At 47.3% G+C, this 19,517-nt stretch overlaps 1 protein-coding gene across 2 annotated transcripts; it reads right to left on the bottom strand.

Annotated features, from left to right (window-relative positions):
* Nucleotides 1-7,511: 7,511 nt before the first annotated feature.
* Nucleotides 7,512-16,488, bottom strand: LOC309384546 (HLA class II histocompatibility antigen, DR alpha chain; the record flags this gene model as incomplete). 2 transcript variants are annotated; one of them, XM_081938232.1, is made up of 5 exons in its annotated part: nt 16,334-16,488; nt 12,689-12,970; nt 10,757-11,038; nt 9,854-10,004; nt 7,512-8,946 (listed from the first exon to the last, which is right to left on the bottom strand). In XM_081938232.1, exons 1-5 carry the CDS (start codon nt 16,419-16,421, stop codon nt 8,943-8,945), a joined length of 807 nt encoding a protein of 268 aa, XP_081794358.1. In that variant the 5' UTR covers nt 16,422-16,488. The 2 variants fall into 2 exon arrangements, with proteins under 2 accessions (XP_081794358.1, XP_081794359.1); XM_081938233.1 differs by lacking the exon at nt 7,512-8,946 and having other exon boundaries at nt 9,850-10,004.
* Between the last annotated feature and the right edge of the window lie 3,029 nt (nt 16,489-19,517).

The following is a 19,517-nucleotide window of genomic DNA, read 5'->3' as shown; positions in this document are numbered from 1 at the left end:
AAAAAGAAACCTCGTGAAGTATTAGTACCACATTATAAAGCTTTAGTAAGTCCACACCTGGAATACTCCAAGTTTGGTCACCACACTACAAAAAAGGTGTTGAGACTTTGGAAAAAGTTCAGAGAAGAGCAACAAAGGTGATCAAACATTTGTAGAATGGTTGCAGGATTTGGGTATGACTAACCAACCTAGATTTCAACCTAGAAATAAGGAGAAATTTTCTAACAGTGAGAATAATTGACAGTGGAACAGTTTGCCTTCAGAGGTTGCGGCAGCTTCATCACTGGAAGCTTTCAAGAAGAGCCTAGACTGCCATCTGTTGTAGGGTCTCCTGCTTGGGCTGGGGGGGGGGGGTTTGATTAGATTACCTATAATGTCCCTTCCAACTTTGTTTATCTAGTCTAGTGAAATGAATTATTATTATTATTATTATTATTATTATTATTATTATTATTATTATTATTATTATTATTAGACTTATATGCCGCTCCTTCTCCTCGAAGGGACTCGGGGCGGCGTACAATAAAAATACATAACACAAATCGCATATCGCACGGAGGAGGTATAAAAACACAACATCAATTATTACAATTCATAAGAAGATAGGCTTAAGATACAGAAGGATCTTGACAAACTTGAACATTGGGCACTATCTAATAAAATGAAATTCAGTGGTGAAAAGAGTCAGGTTCTACATTTAGGCATGAAAAACAAAATGCAAAGGTACAATATAGGTGATACCTTGCTCAATAGTAGTAACTGTGAAAAGGATCTTGGAGTCCTAGTGGACAACCACTTAAATATAAGCCAGCAGTGTGCAGAAGCTGCCAAAAAAGCCAGTTCTAGGCTGCATCAACAGAGGGATAGAATCAAGATCACGTGAAGTGTTAATACCACTTTACAAAGCCTTGGTAAGGCCATACTTGGAATACTGCATTCAGTTCTGGTCACCCCGATGTAAAAAAGATGTGGAGACTAAAACATAAGATGATTAGGGAACTGGAGACTAAAACATATGAAGAACGGTTGCAGGAACTGGGTATGTTTAGCTTAAGAGAAAGAAGGGCTAGGGGAGACACGATAGCAGTCTTCCAATATCTCAGGGGTTGCCACAACGAAGAGGGAGCCAAACTATTCTCCAAGGCACCTGAGGGCAGAACAAGAAGCAATGGGTGGAAACTAATCAAGGAGAGAAGCAACTTAGAACTGAGGAGAAATTTCCTGACAGAACAATTAATCAGTGAAACAGAAGTTGCCTCCAGAAGTTGTGAATGCCCCAACACTGGAAGTCTTTAAGAAGATGTTGGAGAGCCATTTGTCTGAAACGGTATAGGGCAGGGATGGCGAAAGTATGGCACACGGAGCCATTTGTCAGGGCAGAGAAGGTGCTGTCTTGTCAGCTGGGCAGCGTTCATGCGGGCGCTGGCCAGCTGAGTTCACCCTTTTTTAAAGCCATTTTTCGCCCTCCCCAGGCCCCAGAGACTTTATAGGAGCCTGGGGAGGGCGAAAAGAGCCTCCCCCGGCCCTCCAGAGGCTTCATGGACACCCACATGTCCATGACACGATCCAATCGGACACCGTTACCTCTCAGTCACCTCATTGCAACTGCCCGGTGGCCTTGACTCAGAGAAGCCGGAAAGGGGCTCCTGAGGGGGACACTGCAGGGATGCAGGCAGACTAGGGGAGCAGAAGGACGCCCAATTGAGTATCTGACGCAGAGAAAGGAGAAGTCGAATCCCTCACAAAGGAACCCTCGATGTTGGCGCTTCCCTCAGAGCCGCGTCTGTCTCTTCCCGCCAGAATAGGCTCCTCCCACCCCTCTCGGGCCCCCTTTTCCCGCTTCTCCGTCTGAGGGAATCGCACTGGGAGAGGAAGAGCAAAGGGGTGGAGCTCCCGCCTCGCTTAACTGTCATCGGGGGACAGGGTCTCACTCAACTCCCCCCCCAGGCAGCAATAATGGTCCCTCCCACTCCCTCACCCTTACTGTGGTTCCCCCTCCCTCCCTTCGCTTCCAGGGCTCCCGGCCAACGTCCCTACAAGCAGCAGGAACAGGCGGAGCCAATGGAGGCTTTCCACAAGCGCCTCCCCAAGAAACAGGAGAAGTGGAGGCGGGGCTTGAGAGAGATATTTCGGAGTTGCCAGGATTCAGTTGCGCCAATGGGAAGCCTTCCTTCTGTTGAGTCATCTGTCTCCGGGCAGAATCTCTGGTGATCTCTCCCTGCGGAGAAAGCCGGAAGCCTTTGAACGCAAAGCGGGGCTACGCAGTTCCGTGTTCACTTTGGAGGGGGGGGGGTGTCCCAAAGAGGACACAGGTGGTCCACGAGCGAAGCAATCTCTCGGTGTGGCAACGACTGCTGAAATGTGGAAATCCCAGGCTACTAGCCGATGAGGCCTGAAATCTAGAGGTCTCCTCTAGCCACGGCCCACTTGTTTTTCCCACGACCCCCGTGACACGTGTCTCTAGCCTTCCACTGCACGGTCAGCTCTTGCTTTCCAGAGGACTCTCTGTATGATTCTCCCCCTTCTCCTTCACGGGGAGCCAGTTTCTCTGGCCTCTGTAGGAAGTTTGACGTCTGAGAAGCACAGGCGATGGCCTTTATCTCTGTCTTCCAGCATGGTGGCTGTCCGTTTCCCCCATCCCACTTGGCTCACGATCCTTAATGACATAATTATTACAAGATACATAAATACTGAAGCTCGATTTTCTTTTCTTTTTTTAAAATAGTATTTATTAAATTTTCCAACATTTAAAACACAAAACGTAAATTTACACCTGTAACAGCTTTTACACATCCGTATCGATATCTTTCGTAACAATCCTATTTACAAAAATTGTAACTTCGTATCACTATCCTAAATTATATCCTTACTTAAATTACAATAACATCCACTCACACATCGATATCATGTATTTCTTTTAAAAATTGCATTCTATATATTATACTTTTTCATTTTATACCTTAGGTTTTATGTTTACTCTCAAGCCAGGAGTACCATCTATTCCCAAAAATTTTTTAAACCTTTATTGAAAATTTTAAAACTTTAAACTACAAATACCTTTTAAAATAGTTAGTTACAATCCTTTTTGACAGTACTAGCATAACCATTTGTTATTCAAATACATTTTTATACCTTCCTAATTATTCCTATATCCATACATCTATGTTTCTAAGCTATACCTTTCATATTGCAAATTTGATAGTACTCGGTTTCTTCCCTCTCCTTCATTTCCATAGACAGTCTATTAGAATTATAGACTGATATTAGAACTACTAACGACCTCTGCTCCTTACGACAGAAGCTTAAGACCCACCTGTTCCAATTAGCTGGCTTAGCAGATTTATAGCTCCATCTTTCACCTCCTGGCAAACATCTTATTGTGGAATTTTTAAGGGAATTTTAATTTTATTAGTAATTTTATTAGTATTTTTAATTAAATATGGTACAGTATATTTTCTACCTCCTCCGTCTATGTCCATGTTTATGTATATGTATATTTATGCACATCTATTTTGATATGTATATGGTTTTTAATAATGATTTTAATAATTATTAATAATTTAATACTTTTTAATTTTAATAATGACTGTACACCGCCCCGAGTCCTGTTTAGGAAAGGGTGCGGTTTATAAATAAAAGTTTGATTTGATTGATTGATTGAGTCTATCCATTTCTGCACATTCATAGATTTTTCTACTTATAATTGTGTCTGGAGAAGTATCTGTTTCTAATTCTGTGCTAAGATGGTTCTACTTGCGGTTAATATATGTAATGTTATGTATTGTAGTTTTTTTCCCCATTTTCCCATCAAAAATACCCAGGAGAAACAATTCCGGCCTCAACTCTATCCTCTGTTCAATCATCTCTTCCAGCCACTTTCTTATCTTACACCAATATTTTCTAACCTTGGGTTACAAAGCTCGAAGCTGAAGCTCGATTTTCAATGTCTGAATCTGCATTACCATTTCTTGGAGAAATATTGATGTATCTCCTGGGATTTATTTATGCAAAGGTAAAAAATCAAATGCATCACTCCAAGGCAGCCTTTTGTGGGGTATTTGGGGGATTGCCTCCTCACCTGGCTACCTCACCTGCTCCAGAAGGAGAAGGAGGAGAAAATTAAGAGGATGAGGCCCAGGCGGGCAGCTTCCCATGTCTGCTGGCCCTTATTCCCCACCATCGGCAAAGGCCTTCGATGACCACCAGATGGCAGCCACGTTCCACAAAGCTTGCATCCGCCTTGCTTGGCCAGCCCTCGCAGACCTCGGCAGGACCAGCAGGGGCAGCAGAGATGCAAAGAAAACCGTTCCTAATGGTTTCCCTAACACTGTGCGGGGCAGAGCAGGCCTCTGCCGGCCTTTAAGGCGAGCAGGGAGAAGTGAAGTTCTCCGTGAATCTACCCCCGCCCCCAACCATCATTTTCTTAATCGGCTGGGCCCGCGCAGCTCATGGGGCGGGGAGGAGAGAACCCCTTCCCACTGCCGCTTCCGGGATGACTTTGAATCAGCATCTCCCCCCCCCCCCGTCTCTCTCCCACTCTCTTTCTTTTACTTTCTCTCGATCTTTCTCTCCCTCCCTCCCTCTCTTCCTTTTTCTTCCTCCCTTTCTCTCCCTTCCTCACTCTTTTCCTCTCCCTCCCTCCCCTTTTCCTCTCTCTCTCTCCCTTTCTCTCTCCCTCTTTCTCTCCCTCCCTCTCTCTCTTCCTCCCTTTCTCTCCCTCCTTCTTTTTTTCCCTTTCTCCTCTCTTCCTCTCTCTCACTCTCTTTCTCTGTGTCCCTCGCTCTCTCCCCCTTCCTCTCTCGCTCTTTCTCTCCCTCTCTCTCTCTCCCTTCCTCCTCTCTTCCTCTCATTCTTTCTCTGCGTCCCTCTCTCCCCCTTCCTCTCTTGCTCTTTTTCTCCCTCCCTTTCTTTCTCTCCCGCTTTTCCTCTCCCTTCCTCCTCCCTTCCTCGCTCTCACTCTCTTTCTCTGTGTCCCTCAATCTTCCCCCTTCCTCTCTCGCTCTTTCTCTCCCTCCCTCTCTCTCCCTTCCTCCTCTCTTCCTCTCTCTCAGTCTCTTTCGCTGCGTCCCTCCCTCTCCCCCTCTTCCTCTCTCGCTCTTTCCCTCCCTTCCCCTTTCTCCCTTCCTCTTTCTCTTGTTCTCTTTCCCTCCCTCCCTCCCTCCCTCTCGCTCTTTCTCTCCCTCCGTCCCTCCCCTTCTTGCTCTTTCTCTCCTGTCCTCTCTCTCCGTTTCTTGCTTTTCATGTTCGGGCACTTTCTGAGGCTGTTGGAACTCCGCCCGCGTTTGTCGCGTGACATCGGGGCGTGTAACACAACCCTTGCCTTTGTGAAGCCAGTCTACCGGGAATCCTTTTTCGGATGGCAGTTTCTTCGCGGACACAAAACACACACACACTCGCAAGAGCTACTGCGGGGGGGGGGAAGCCTGCCAAAGGGCCTCATATATCCCCCACCCCACCCAGGCTGATCACTGAAATAACTGCTGTAGTCCTAGCAAGCGCGTGCGCGCACACACACACACGTGAAGATGGGGCGCTCCCCTCCCGCACCAATGTTGCTATTCCCCTCAGTGTGTCAGATCCAAGAACGACTGACACAGGGCTGAATCTAGGCGATGGGGTAGAAGACAGTGCCTCTGAGCAAGAGCAAAGTGCGCTTCCTTCCCCCTGGGGTCAGCGCCCGGGGTCAAAGACCAAGGATTGCCTTGGGGGGCGGTGTCACCTGGAGTATTCCAACTACGGACCTCTTTGGAAAATAAAAGTCGCCGCTAGTTTATTGGCTTATTGCCACCTAATAAAGCAGAAGCGGGGTCCAATTTCCCTCAAGAAACCGAGAGTCCAATCGTCAGTTGCTTTGCAATGCCCCTCCCCACTCTACAGCCCCTCCCACACACTCCGCTGGACCCACGCCAGGGGTTTTCCACACTTGGATGGGACTTTCCACGAAGAGGCCAATCAAAACTCTGAAACAGGCTTGGTCACTAGTTGCCAGGCAGGGAAAGCCGTTTTCTCGTCCGATTCCCCACTTAAGCTACGCGGCTGCCTTGAAAGCTTCGCATCTCTGCGGAAGAGATTCGTCCGTCCGTCCCCCCGCAAGGCTTTATTAAAGTTTATTGTACTATAAAATGCAATATAATTAAAGATTTTTAAAAAGAGGGGGGGGGGGTCAGGATAGAAAAAAAGAAAAAAAATGCGTTGACCCTTTTCAGTGCCGTGAAAATACTAACTACATTTGACTTTTGAATTATATTTAGTTATTACCAGCCATTTCTAAAACTAAATTTCTGAAACAATTATTCAATCTGAAAACGAAGGCCTATTTTGTTTCCCTATTTCAAGCCTAAAAAAGAACCGATTTCCCAACGAAAACAGGACCAAGTAAAAATCTTCTGTTTAAAAATCTTTGCATTGCCTTCCCAACCAAATCCATTTTCCCCATCCATTTTTGTCAATTGTGAGTTTCCATTTGCACTTATTTAATTTTCTGCACTGTCATCATCTACGGGCAGTCCTTGTCTTCATTTAGTGACCATTCAAAGTTACAACGGCACTGAAAAAAGTGACTTATGATCATTTTTCACACTTATGATCATTGCCGCATTCCCCACGTTCATGTGATTTATATTTGGATGCTTGACAACTGACTCACATTTGTGACGATTGCAATGTCCTGGGGGCCATGTGATTTTTGCAACCTTCTGACATGCAAACACACTGGGGAAAGCCAGGTTCACTTAACAGCCGTGTTGCTAGTTTAACGACTGCAGTGATTCTGTTAAACGTGACCAGAAAAGTCATAATACAATACAATACAATAGTAGAGTTGGAAGGGACCTTGGAGGTCTTCTAGTCCAACCCCCCTCCCTAGGCAGGAAACCCTATACCGTTTCAGACAGATGGCTATCCAACATCTTCTTAAAGACTTCCAGTGTTGGGGCATTCACAACTTCTGGAGGCAACTTCTGTTCCCCTGATTAAATGTGGCAAAACCCACTTAAAAGAATTTCTCACTCAGCAACATACATTTTGAGCTCAGTTGTGGTTGTATGCTGAGGACTACCAGCAAACATTGCCTCCTGAAGTTGTGAATGCTCCAACACTGGAAGTTTTCAAGAAGAGATTGGACAACTATTTGTCTGAAGTGGTGTTGTAGGGTTTCCTGCCTAAGCAGGGGGCTGGACTAGAAGATCTCCAAGGTCCCTTCCAACTCTGTTATTCTATTCTATTCTATTCTATTCTATTCTATTCTATTCTATTCTTCTATTCTATTCTATTGTAAAAATCATCATTTTTTCCAAAGTCCTTCACCAACATGCCCGTAAAAGGAAAATGTTTACTTCCAATTTTATATTCCTTTTTAAACATCCACAGAATGGATTATTCTGCCGTCATGAAATCCATGGCCTTCTGGCTCCTTTAACCCTCCCTCCCCCCACCAAAAAAAGCCCCCTACAAACCACAACCGACACCGCTTCCCTTTCTAAAAGCACCAAAGGGACAGGAACAGACACGCACACAGTTGAGTAATATCTTTATTCGAAAGAAGAAGCATTAGACAGCCTGGAAGCATTCCTATTCTGCAGCGGTTGCAAAAATATAATAATTAAGGAGCTGATTTTGCAGGACATAATTTTAGGGTGTGTGTGTGTGCACACACAGTGGAGGAAAAAAAAAACCTTACTAATTCAACAGGGAGGGCAAGGGAGATAGCTAAATCACTGTCCAGGGTCCTGAAAAAGGGATAGGGGCTTCTGCCTTTGTCTACGCAAGCAGGCTTTCATATTCATCCTGAGCAAGCAAGCTGTGGTTGGACTTCCAGAGAATTTGTGGCCTGGGACGGCAGATTTCACAGCCGAGGCACGCAGGGGGTTGCCTGACGGGAGGTCTTCGAGACAGACCAAGATGGTGTGTGTGTGTGTCATTGAAGAGCTAAGGGATCGTCCTCCGTGCCTTCCCCGACAACAAAGGGGTCCCGGAAAAAACCATGGAGCTGATCAGAAAGGGTGGGGAGGAAATAACTCGAGAGGTGGGGGAGGATGAGTAGCAGAGATGGTGCCCCTTTTAGCTAGCCCTGGTTCCAGGGGGTGGACCAGGTGTCCCCCTAAAACTGCCCTTCTCTATCGCTAGGGATTTTTCAGCAAAGGTCCTGAGTTTTCTCTCAATAAAGGATAATATTTTGTACCTCGGGGTTGACATGAGGAGTTCTCTCCGAGCTTCCTGCAGACATTTCATGACCCAATGATTGTGTTTCCCCGAAAATAAGAGAGGGTCTTTTTTTTTTTACTTTTGATGCCGAAAATATTTATTTATTTATTTATTTTATTGAACTTATTAGCCCTGGGCCTTATTTTCAGGAAGGCCTTGTTATTTTTGAGGTGCAGGAGTCAGCGAGCGTGGTCACCTCCAGGCTGCTGCTGTGTTGCAATATTTTCGGGGAGGGCTTATTATTCAGGGAGATCTTATTTTGGGGGGAAACAGGGCAGGTAATTGCATCAGTGCCGACTGTGTTACATAGGCCAGGTCAGGAAACGTCTGCAAGAAGACAGCCAAGCTTAGAGATTGCTCCCTTCTAGCGCTGATAATGTTAGCTAGTTGGGTCGTTGAAAGGTCTTCAAGGAAACAACCAAGCTCAGAGAGCACCAAGGACTCTCCCGCGCCTCCCCTCCCCCAAGCTCTCTCACTCCAAAACCCACTCCTACATTTCCCTCTAGACCCAATGCTTGGAAGACAAGGGATCGCAGGATCCACTGGGAATGTTGCACTTCTGGGGTCTCCAACAAAAGCGGTGGGGAAAAAAATGTTGGCAGTGGGGCAGAGAGTGTTTTCCCTCCCCCTTTCTGGTTTGCTCTCTGGAGTCGTCACAAGTGTCGGAAAAAGAAAAGTGTGCAGCACAAATGCAGCTCACAGGGGGAGGGGAGGCGGAGAGTCAATCCTGCAATCGTGGTTTACCTGGAAGGAAAGAAAGAAAGGGGGAATTCTGGGTGGGCGAGCCATTGGAGAGAAAGACCCGATGTATAATGCTGTGTCTGATCTCTGTGGGTCTTCCACAGTGGATGGGTGGGGCTTCCTAGGGTCACCCTTTCCTCCAGATGCCTCGAGACACATCCCCCCACTTCAGAATGAACCCCACCCCCAGCTGAGGAGCTAAGTGGGGAGAAACCAACCCACCAAGGCTTCCTCTAAGCCAGGGGTGTCCAAACTTGACAACTTTAAGACTTGTGGACTTCAACTCCCAGAATTCCCCAGCCAGCAGAGCTGGCTGGGGAATTCTGGGAGTTGAAGTCCACAAGTCTTAAAGTTGCCAAGTTTGGACACCCCTGCTCTAAGCAAACCTCAACTGAACTGGATGCTGAATCACGCAGATGGTTCAACTACTTTAGGGATAAGGACTATGGGGGAGGGTTTCCCAAAAAATCAAGACGGAGGCCACAATGCTACAACTGGATCTCCCTCCCCCTCTCTAGTTGTGGCTCCCATCTTGACTGGTTTGACCCCCTCGATTGCCTCTCTTCAGACTTCAAATTGATGGTGTTTGTTTAACAATAAAAGGAATTTGCGGTTTCTTGACGAAGCAACGGAGTCCAGAGAAATACACGCGACGATTCACGCGTCACACGCATGAAAGGAACCTCCCCCATACAAAACGTCAGGTGGCCACTCGGGGGGCGGAACAGAGATGCCCACTGTCTGCCCTCTAGTGGCTCTCTGGGGCTTTGCAGTATTCCCTCACTTCCTAGCTGAGCCTGAGCCTGGGTCCTACTGTGAAACTTCCCGACCAGGCTGATGCCAACCTACTGGATTCTCCCTCCCTTGCCCCCCCCCCCAATGTGAAACTGGAGGGTCTCTGGGAACTCACAGGTTTCCTCGGCGATAGCTGGCCTCTCCCATCTTCCGGCTCTTTATCATCAGGCCGGTGCCAACCACAATGCCCACAAGGCCTATCGCCAGGCCCACCGCGCACACCACGGTCTCGGTCGTCTCCGGGAGGGGCTGTGGGGTATTGAAATCTATGGGAGGAGAAGGAGAAAGGGACAAAGTGGGGATGCTGCCATCCGAGCAGTGGGCACTGCGGGAATTCCCTGGGAGTTATTACTTTGACGGTTGGGGTGGGGGGGCTGGCAGTCAGCACAAATCCAATTTCAGTAAGTCGCAGAAGCCATGGGCTGCAAGGGATTTTGGAGGTCATCTAGTCCAACCCCCTGCCCAGAGCAGGAACTGTCAAACTTTCCCAGACAAATGGCTGACCAGCCCTTTCTTGAAACCTCCCCTCCTCCATGGCTTCAAGTGGCAGGTAGTTCCCCTGCTTCATTGCTTTCCCCATCAGGAAAGGCCTCCTTTAGTTCAAGTTCGGATCTCACCCTGCGGAGTTGCCACCCGTTGCTTCCACCTTGCCTGGAGAATGTCTCCTTCCCCACGTCTACCACCCTGAGAGACCCCTGCCTCTGTGGGAAGATGCCACCATGTCTCCCGCCCCCTCCCTCCTTCTCCCCCACAGACTAAGATCCTCAATAGGATTTGATACCCACCCCCAGGCCTCTTTTCTGCCTCTTTAAGGTGTGGGGAGGGGGAATCCCCCATCTATTCAGCACCACCTGGAACACCTGGGTGTGGGCAGATGTGGGACAGACAGGCATGAGGAAGGCAATCTTGGGACTGGAGTTTCCCAAAGGGGACACTGTCCCCTTTTCAAATTGCTTGAAATACATGGGACCCCTGACCCAAAAGGCTGCCCACCCTCTGCCCCCCTTGTTCTGCTTACTCCAACTCCTGCCAAGGGGCTTCTCGAGGCCCCAGTGTTCCACGTTGCAGATGTAGACGTCGTCCCCGTTTGGGACGAAGGGCAGGTAGGAGAACCGGCGGAAGGAGTGGTCCTTCTTGGGGTAGTAATCCATGGTCTGCACCCCTTCGGTCACCGGCTGGCCGTTCTTCAGCCAGGTCATGTTCAGCACCGGCGGAGAGAAGCTGTCCGCCATGCAGATCAGAATGTTGGGCTCCTCCATCTCCACCGTCTTCTCTGGGTACAGCACCACTTTTGGGAGCACTGCAGGGGGAGAGAGAGGAGAGGGGCTTCGGTTTGGAGGAGGGGTACCTTGACTTCCTCCAACCCTTGGAAGAAGGAGGCCATCCTTCAATGATGGGAAGGTCCTCAGGAGAAGTCTGAAGGACATCCAGCTGGGATCAGGAGTCCACTGATGGCCGGTTGAGTGGTTAGGGGCAGTGAGAGAAAAGATTGGGGTTTGGACCAGGTCAGTCAGTCAATCAGAGCTGGAAGGGACCTTGGGGGTCTTCTGATCCAACCCACTGCTCAAGCAGGAGACCCTAGATCACATCAGGTCACAGGGTTCCCACATGGCGTCAAGATTAATATTTGTTTGCTTTTATGCTGCTCTCCTTCCCTACAAGATTATGCTGGCTGCTTGCGATGTTCAAGAGGAGGAAGGGTGCCTGAGGAAATTTTGCCTCACAAGTTGAGTTGCGGTTTTGTTTGAAAGTATCTCCCTCTCCTTCCCCTCCCCTCCGCCCCATCATGAAGAATAATCTGGACAGGCAGGAAGACTCAGAAGGGGGAAAGGCAGAAACAAACCACTCAGCCAAATCTTGATTAAGGTCATAGATCAGCATAGAAAGGGTGGAATGCAAACAGCAATTGTAGGAGAGGGGGAGGGAGGGGCAGAGAGAGGAGAGAGAGGAGAAAGAGAGGAGAGTGAGAGGAGAGAGTGAGTGAGAGAAAAGAGAGAGGAGAGAGAGTAAAAGAGGAAGGACAGAGACATAGAAGAGAGACAAGAGGAGAGAGAGAGAAAATAGAGAGGAGGAGAGAGAAGGGAAAGGGAGAAAAGAGAGAGAAGAGAGAGATGAGAGAAAAGGGGAGAGAGAAGAGAGAGAGAGAGGAAAGAAAGAAGAGAACAAGGGGGAAGAGAGAGAAGAGAGAGAAGGGGAGAGAGAGAGAGACACCGAGAGAGACTGAGAGAGGAGAGAAGGGGGGGAGAGGGAGATAAGATAGAGAGATGGGGAGAGAGAGACAGGAGAGGGAAAGAAAGAGAAGAGAGGGGAAAGATAGAAGAGAATAAGAGGGAAGAGGAGAGAGAAAGAGAGACGAGAAAGAGAGAGACTGAGAGAAGAGAAAAAAGGGGGAAAGAGGGAGAGAAGAGAGAAAAGAGAGAGAGGAGAGAGAAAGAGAGACGAGAGAGAGAGAGAGAGAGAGAGAGAGAGGAGAGAGAAAGAGAGACGAGAAAGAGAGAGACTGAGAGAAGAGAAAAAAGGGGGAAAGAGGGAGAGAAGAGAGAAAAGAAAGAGAGAAGAGAGAGAGAGAGGAAAGAGAAGAGAAGAGGAAAGAGAGAAAGAGAGAGAAGAGTTACAGGGAGGGCAAAACAAAGAGCTGAATTCCCCTCCCCCATCATTTGAGTTCAAGAGGAAGCATCTCTCAGGGATCCATCTGATCTAAACCTCCCCCTCCTCCCCAAATGTCCTCCGGATTTCGAGTGAGCCCATCCAGGGGTAGCAGCAAGAGACGGGGAGGTCAAAAGATCTCGACTCCTCTTGTGAAGGAGGGGCAAGGCACCTCCAGGGTCCTGTCTGCCATCGTGACTTTTTTGATTCCCCTCCCCATGATGCCAGGGCTCCGGTGGGGATGGGGAGGAAGGAAGAGAAGGAACGAAACCGTCCCCCCCCCCCGCTCTCCCGCCCCCCTCACCGTTAATGGCAGGCGTGTAGTTGGATCTCTTCATCAGGATATCCAAGTTGGACTGCAGGACGGCGATGTTCCCTTGGGCGCCCTCGGCCTGGAAGCTGGTGAAGCGGCCAAACTCGGGCAACCGCCAGATGGTCTGCCTTTGCTCCAGATCCACGTGGAAAATCTCGTCGTTGTCAAACTCGAACATGAACTCGGAGCTGCTGCTGGTGTTCCGGCGGGTTTTCTGGACGAAGGCCACCTGGGACAAGATCTCCTCGCCAGGGACAGAGGGGATATCCTGGGCTGAAAGAGGGAGGGAGGCGGTCAGTCTGGGCCGGGTCTCTCCAGCCACTGAGTTCACGGGAAGCGGGTGGTCCACCTTGGCCTGCCTCCTTCAAGGCCACAGCTATCTTCCCTTATATTATGTACGTATGGTATAAAAAGAATTTGAAGTAAAAGATAATTAAATATAGATTGACAAAGATAGTAGATCAGCTGATATATATTAACTGAGGAATGTGAAATGATTACATTGGGTTATAACTAAGAAAAGTATTAATTGGAAAATATATTAGGGGGGGGGGAATGGAGGAGGAACTTGGAAATACTCCCGACAATGTATAATTGAAGCTATAACAAGAGATTTAAAAATTCTGGGGGCTTAATGATGTATAACTATGTAATAATAGTATAAGGGTAGCTGGAAATTTGAATCCGGCTTACACTTTGGACAAAAAAGAGGCTATTTTGGGGGGGGGAGGGAATAAATGGAATTCTTATATATGTATATCTTTAAAAGGAGAATGTATGCAAAATTATCAATATGATTTTTTCACCAACATGAAACGGAGCTCACTCGGACGCTGAAATACACCCTGCAAATGAGAGGAAGGGAGAAAGAGACAGGGAAAGAGAGAGGATGGGTATGGGGGAGGGAAGCAGAAGGGAGGGAAAGAGTAGGAGAGAGAGAAGGAGTGGAAAGAGGAGAAAGGGGAGGGAGAGAGGGAGGGGAAGTAGAGAAGAGAGGGATAGCAGAAAGAAGAAAGGAGGTAGGGGGAGTAGAGAGGGAGAGGAGATGGGTCGGAGGTGAAGCAGACTACAATATGGGGTATGGAAAGCAGAAGAACTATTGACGGCTGTTGTGGGTTGATGATAAGAGGAACTGATATACTGTAATATTGAACAATCTAATTGTTCGGGTGTAATGGTATATTCTGCCTTATCTGTATGTAAAGGGGAAAAAATGATTAAAAAAAAAACCACAGCCCCCCACCTCTGGAAAAAAAACACCAAAGGGGGGTGGGAGGGAGAAGAGGTCGTAAGGTAGACGCTAGAAAGGGTCTCAAAAACAGCTTCTATCCCAGAGCAGTAACTCTACTATATGCAGAGGTGCAGAGGTCTTCAAACTTGGCAACTTTAAGACTTGTGGACTTCAACTCCCAGAATTCTCCTGCTCTGCTTGGGGGCCCCTGGTATAAGTGCAATATTAATGCAGGTATGGGGAGGGGGGGATCAATTGAATTGTATAGAATGTGGAGGATGTGCGTTTGTATGTTTTATTTTTATAGTTTTCTTAGGTACGATGTATTTATTTACTTATTTGCTTATTCGCTTATTCACTTAGTAACTTATTTATTTATTTATTGGAATTTGTCAAACAAAACTGAGAACAAGAGTCGCCATGGGCAAATAGGCGGCCAGCTAAACTCAATAAAATAATAAAATAAAATAATAAAATAAAATAAAATAAAATAAAATAAAATAAAATAAAATAAAATAATAAAATAAAATAAAATAAAATAAAATAAAATAATAAAATAAAATAAAATAAAATAAAATAATAAAATAATAAAATAAAATAAAATAAAATGAAATAAAATAAAATAATAAAATAAAATAAAAAATAAAATAAAAAATAAAATAAAATAAAATAAAATAAAAAATAATAAAATAAATAAAATAAAATAATAAAATAAAATAAAATAAAATAAAATAAAATAATAAAATAAAAAAATAATAAAATAAAATAAAATAAAATAAAATAAATAAAATAAAATAATAAAATAATAAAATAATAAAATAATAAAATAATAAAATAATAAAATAATAAAATAAAATAAAATAAAATGAAATAATAAAATAAAATAAAATAATAAACAAGTAAATAAGTAAAGCTAATAAAAACACAAGGACAGAGAGGACAGGGACATTAGAGCACTTATGCACGCCCCCCTCTACTGACCCCTTAAGTACGAAGTATGTACTCCGAAGGTGACATTTTAATTTCGTCGTAAAGGGCGCAATGACAATAAAGCATATATTAATATTAATGATTAAACAGTGCAGAGAAGAGCAGCTGGGATGACGAGGGGACTGGAGGCTAAAACATACGATGAACGGTTGCAGGAACTGGGCACGGCTGGTCTAGGGAAGAGAAGGACCAGGGGAGACGCAGTAGCAGTGTTTGGGTATTGGAGGGGCTGCCGCAGAGAGGAGGAAGGGGCTCAAGCTATTCCCCAAAGCACCCGAAGGCCAGACGCGGAGTAATGGATGGAAACTGAGCAAGGAGAGATTCAACCTGGAAACAAGGAGACATTTCCTGACCGTGAGAACAATCCACCCACCGAACAGAAGTTGCCGTCAGAAGTTGTGGGAGCTTCGGCACTCGAGGCTTTCAGGAAGAGACTGGACAGAAATGGTGTGGGGTCTCCTGCTTGGGCGGGGAGGAGTGGACTAGATGACCTACAGTTCCCTTCCAACTCTGTTAATCTTTAATCTGTCCGTTGTCTCCACATGTTCGAGCGAGGGAGGGGCGGGCGGGGCAAAGGCGGCGCCACCCCGGGAGGACTTAGGGGCAGAAGGGTGGTCCCAACTAGGGGAGGGGGGGTCCTCCCTTGTCTGCTCCCTTCCTTGAAGACATCAAACACCCCCCCCGATTCCCGGGGGGCGTCGGGGGGGGGGGGCGGTAAAAGCAATCACCTCCCCAAGGAGGGAGGGTCTCTCTTTTTGCGCCAAGATTAGATCCCCGATGGATCTTTTCCGCCTGGGGAGGATCATCAGAGTGATTGTTTTCCCCCAGTCCGCGGGGCGGTGGCTGCGTCCCTACGAAACCGCCGAACTTGGCAGAACTTTTCCGGGTTCGCGGAACGGCCTGGAGTCGCGGCGCGCGCTGCCCAAGGGCTCGATTCGCCCGTTCGCAAGCGACTGGGCCGCCGTCGGTCAGAAAGGGCGTTAGGGGTCTTTTCCTTGGGTGGGCCGGGGTGGGGTGGACTAGATGATCTACAAGGCCCCTTCCGACTCTGTGTGAATCTGACCCCACCCGAGTGGCCGCGGCCAGCGAGTTGCTTGCACCGGAAGCCACGGAAAGCCCCCCCCCCTTTCTTAGAATAGCCGGTGGTGTGAATGCCACCCCACCTCCCACTCACCCGCGAACTTTCCCACGGGTCGGGTGGGCAGAGAGAATCGGTTCCGACTTCGCTAACTCGGAAAATGAAGGAGGTTGGGCGGAAAATCGAAGGGGGGGGGGGGGTGTCAGAGATTCACCCCCTCTTCTTCCGGGCCGGGTGGGGTGGGGTACAGGCTTGGCTTCTTTTCCCCCCCCTCCCTTCCAACCCCCCCTCTTCCCCCTCCCTCGCTGCGAGGGACCCCCGCAGAGGCGCCCCCTACCTCTCCCGAGCTCAGCCAGGGCCAGGAACAGCAGCACCAGCCGCGCCAGCCCCAAGGGAGTCCCCGCTTCGTTGCCTGGGCCAGCCATGGAGATTCGATCGCAGCAGCTAGACGTCGGACTCGGGAGAGAAAGTGGAAGCGACGCTTCGCGGGGGCAATTTAGCTCCACCGTCGGCTTGGCAGGGCGGGGCGCGCCCGCTCGGGGGCCAAATCAGAAAATCGGGCGGCGGTGACGCCGCTGTCGCCGGGTAAAGGAGCTCCAACAGGTGGACGATATGGGAAATAGACGTCTCAGTCCATCCGTCAATCAGAATAGATCTGGAAAGCACCCTGCAAGTCTTCTAGCCCAACCCCCTGGGCTCGAGCCGGAGACCCTATATGCCATTCCAGACAGGGGGCTGGTCAGTCCTTTAAAAAAAAAAACTCTTCCCGTGTTGGAGCAACCACAACTTCTGGTGGCAAGCTGTTCCACAGGTTAATTGCTCTCAATGCCAGGGAAATTCCAGGATCCTTTCAGATCCATTCAGATCGTCCCGACGCTTGGCAGGGATCCAGCAGCTGCTCTTTGCAAGGAGGTGGGGGGGGGTCGACAAGGTTTAGCCCCGCCTTGAAAGGCGGCTGGGTGAGCCAGTCCTTCTCTCACAGCCCGCCCCACCCCACAGGGTTGTCGTTGTGGGGGTGAAGTGACTGTCAGGAGGATTAGGTTATGTCCGCTGGCTTTGCGTTGTATGTAAGAGTCACTTTTTTTTAACCGGGCAGCAAATGCGGCTGAGGAATAAATATAAAAAGACAGGGGATAAAAATATAGTAATCGTAATTAATTATTTTTTTTTGGGGGGGGGGAAAGATGAAGAAACAGTGCACCACTTGGTGAGGCGCTGGAAGAAGATTGCGATGTAGACTGACGATGTCGACAAAAGTTACATTGACAAAGTGGCAACAATGGAAGAATCTGCCAGAAGTAGAATAGAATAGAATAGAATAGAATAGAATAGAATAGAATACAATACAATACAATACAATACAATACAATAGCAGAGTTGGAAGGGACCTTGGAGGTCTTCTAGTCCAACCCACTGCTTAGGCAGGAAATCCTACACCACTTCAGACAAATGGCTATCCAACATCTTCTTAAAGACTTCCAGTGTTGGGGCATTCACAACTTCTGGAGGCAACTTCTGTTCCACTGATTAATTGTTCTGTCAGGAAGTTTCTCCTCAGTTCTAAGTTGCTTCTCTCCTTGATTAGTTTCCACCCATTGCTTCTTGTTCTACCCTCAGGTGCCTTGGAGAATAGTTTGACTCCCTCTTCTTTGTGGCAACCCCTGAGATATTGGAACAATGCTATCATGTCTCCCCTAGTCCTTCTTTCTCTTAAGCTAAACATACCCAGTTCCTGCAACCGTTCTTCATATGTTTTAGTCTCAGGTCCCCTAATCCTCTTTCTTGCTCTTCTCTGCAAGCCAGAGCTTATCCGAGGTCAGAAAATAGACCAAGTAAACACAAAAAGAGGAAGCTAAAGTGCTCTGGGACTTTAGAATTCAAACAGAGAGGCCACACAACACAACACAACACAATACAACACGCACACACTTCCCTAACAATCAAAGCCTTGCTAGTCTCTGTTTCTCCCCTCTGAGAGGAGATTTTGAAGCATCTCTCTCTCTAGCAAGTGTCTATGGAGATTCTCCATGGTCATCCTTGGTGACAGTTGTCCCAAAGGTGCTTTTTCAAGAGGCAACTGGACTTTCTGGTTTTCCTTTGAAGACCTTTCGCTTCTCATCCCAGAAGCTTCTTCAGCTCTGGTTCTTCTTCTTCTTCATCATCAAACTATTCTCCAAAGCACCAGAGCGCAGCGCAAGAAACAACAGATGGGAACTGGTCAAGGAGAGAAGCAATACGGAATTAAGGAGAAACTTCCTGATGACAATTAACCAGTGGAACAGCTTCTAGGAAGAGACGGTCACTTTTCTGAAATGGTATAGGTTCTCCTGCTTGAACAGGGGGCTGGACTAGAAGACCTCCAAGGTCCCTTCCAGCTCATTCGTTCTATCCTGTTGTTGTTAGTTGTGAAGTCGTGCCCGACCCATCGCGACCCCATGGAGCATGTTCCTCCAGGCCTCCTTCGCCATCTTCCTGTTTTCTACCATCCTCTGGAGTCCATTTAAGCTCATGCCTACTGCTTCGGTGACTCCATCCAGCCACCTCATTCTCTGTCGTCCCCTTCTTCTCTTGCCCTCCATCTTCTCCAGCGAATCCTTCCTTCTCATTAAGTGGCCAAAGTATTTGAGTCTCATCTTCAGGATCCGGCCTTATAAAGAGCAGCCAGGGTTGATCTCCTCCAGGACAGACCTGTTTGATCGCTTTGCAGTCCAAGGGACTCGCAGGAGTCTTCTCCACCACCATAGTTCAAAGGCCTCCATTCTTTCTTACGGTTCTATCCATAGCAGGATTACTAGATTCTGGAACAGCTTTGTTCCTTATCCTTATCTTGTAAATTCACAGAATTCTTTTTTTCCACCGTGATTATTTATACATCCAAACTGGACTGTGATTTTTTCTGTGTCGTGTGTCGTGTGTGTGTGTGTGTGTGTGTGTGTGTGTACGGGGGGGGGGGGGTTATGTGCATAATGGTTATCTTTTCAGAGCTGAGTCAATGGGAATTTCATTTTAATGTATGCTGCTTCATGTACATTTTAAAGTGACAATAATTGTAGGTTTCAGAAATCCATCACGCAGTTTGTGTCCAAAATATCTGTCTGCCCCTCGCAGAGTTTATTTGGCTTTTATCAAGTTTTTACAAGCAAAGCACAGAGCAACAACACATTGTTTCGGTTTTACTCCCCCAGATCTTCCCTAGTGAATCAAGAATGCTATTCAGGCCAAGGTTAACTCCTGCCTATGTAAAGTTTTCGTTCTATCCTGTCCTGTTCTGTCCTACTGTGTATAAGATGGACGAAAATATCTGGATGGAGGATGTGGAGTCCCTGGGGAAAGAAGAATAAAAGAGAAAAGGACTGGAGAAACTTACAAAAGGCAAAGACCAGCAAACAGAAATACACAAAAAAATAAGTGGCATATAAAAAAAAAAGCTAAGTTACTGGTAGCCCTTAACCACAATTGAGCCCTAAATTTTCCGTCGCTAAGCAGGACAGTTCGAAGTGAGCTGCACCCCTTTTAATGAC

The sequence above is a fragment of the Natrix helvetica genome (genome assembly GCF_964273705.1).
Source record: "Natrix helvetica genome assembly, chromosome: 1".
NCBI lineage: Eukaryota > Metazoa > Chordata > Lepidosauria > Squamata > Natricidae > Natrix > Natrix helvetica.
The sequence above is the reverse complement of the archived record's forward strand: the minus strand, read 5'-3'. Positions and strand labels throughout refer to the sequence as shown.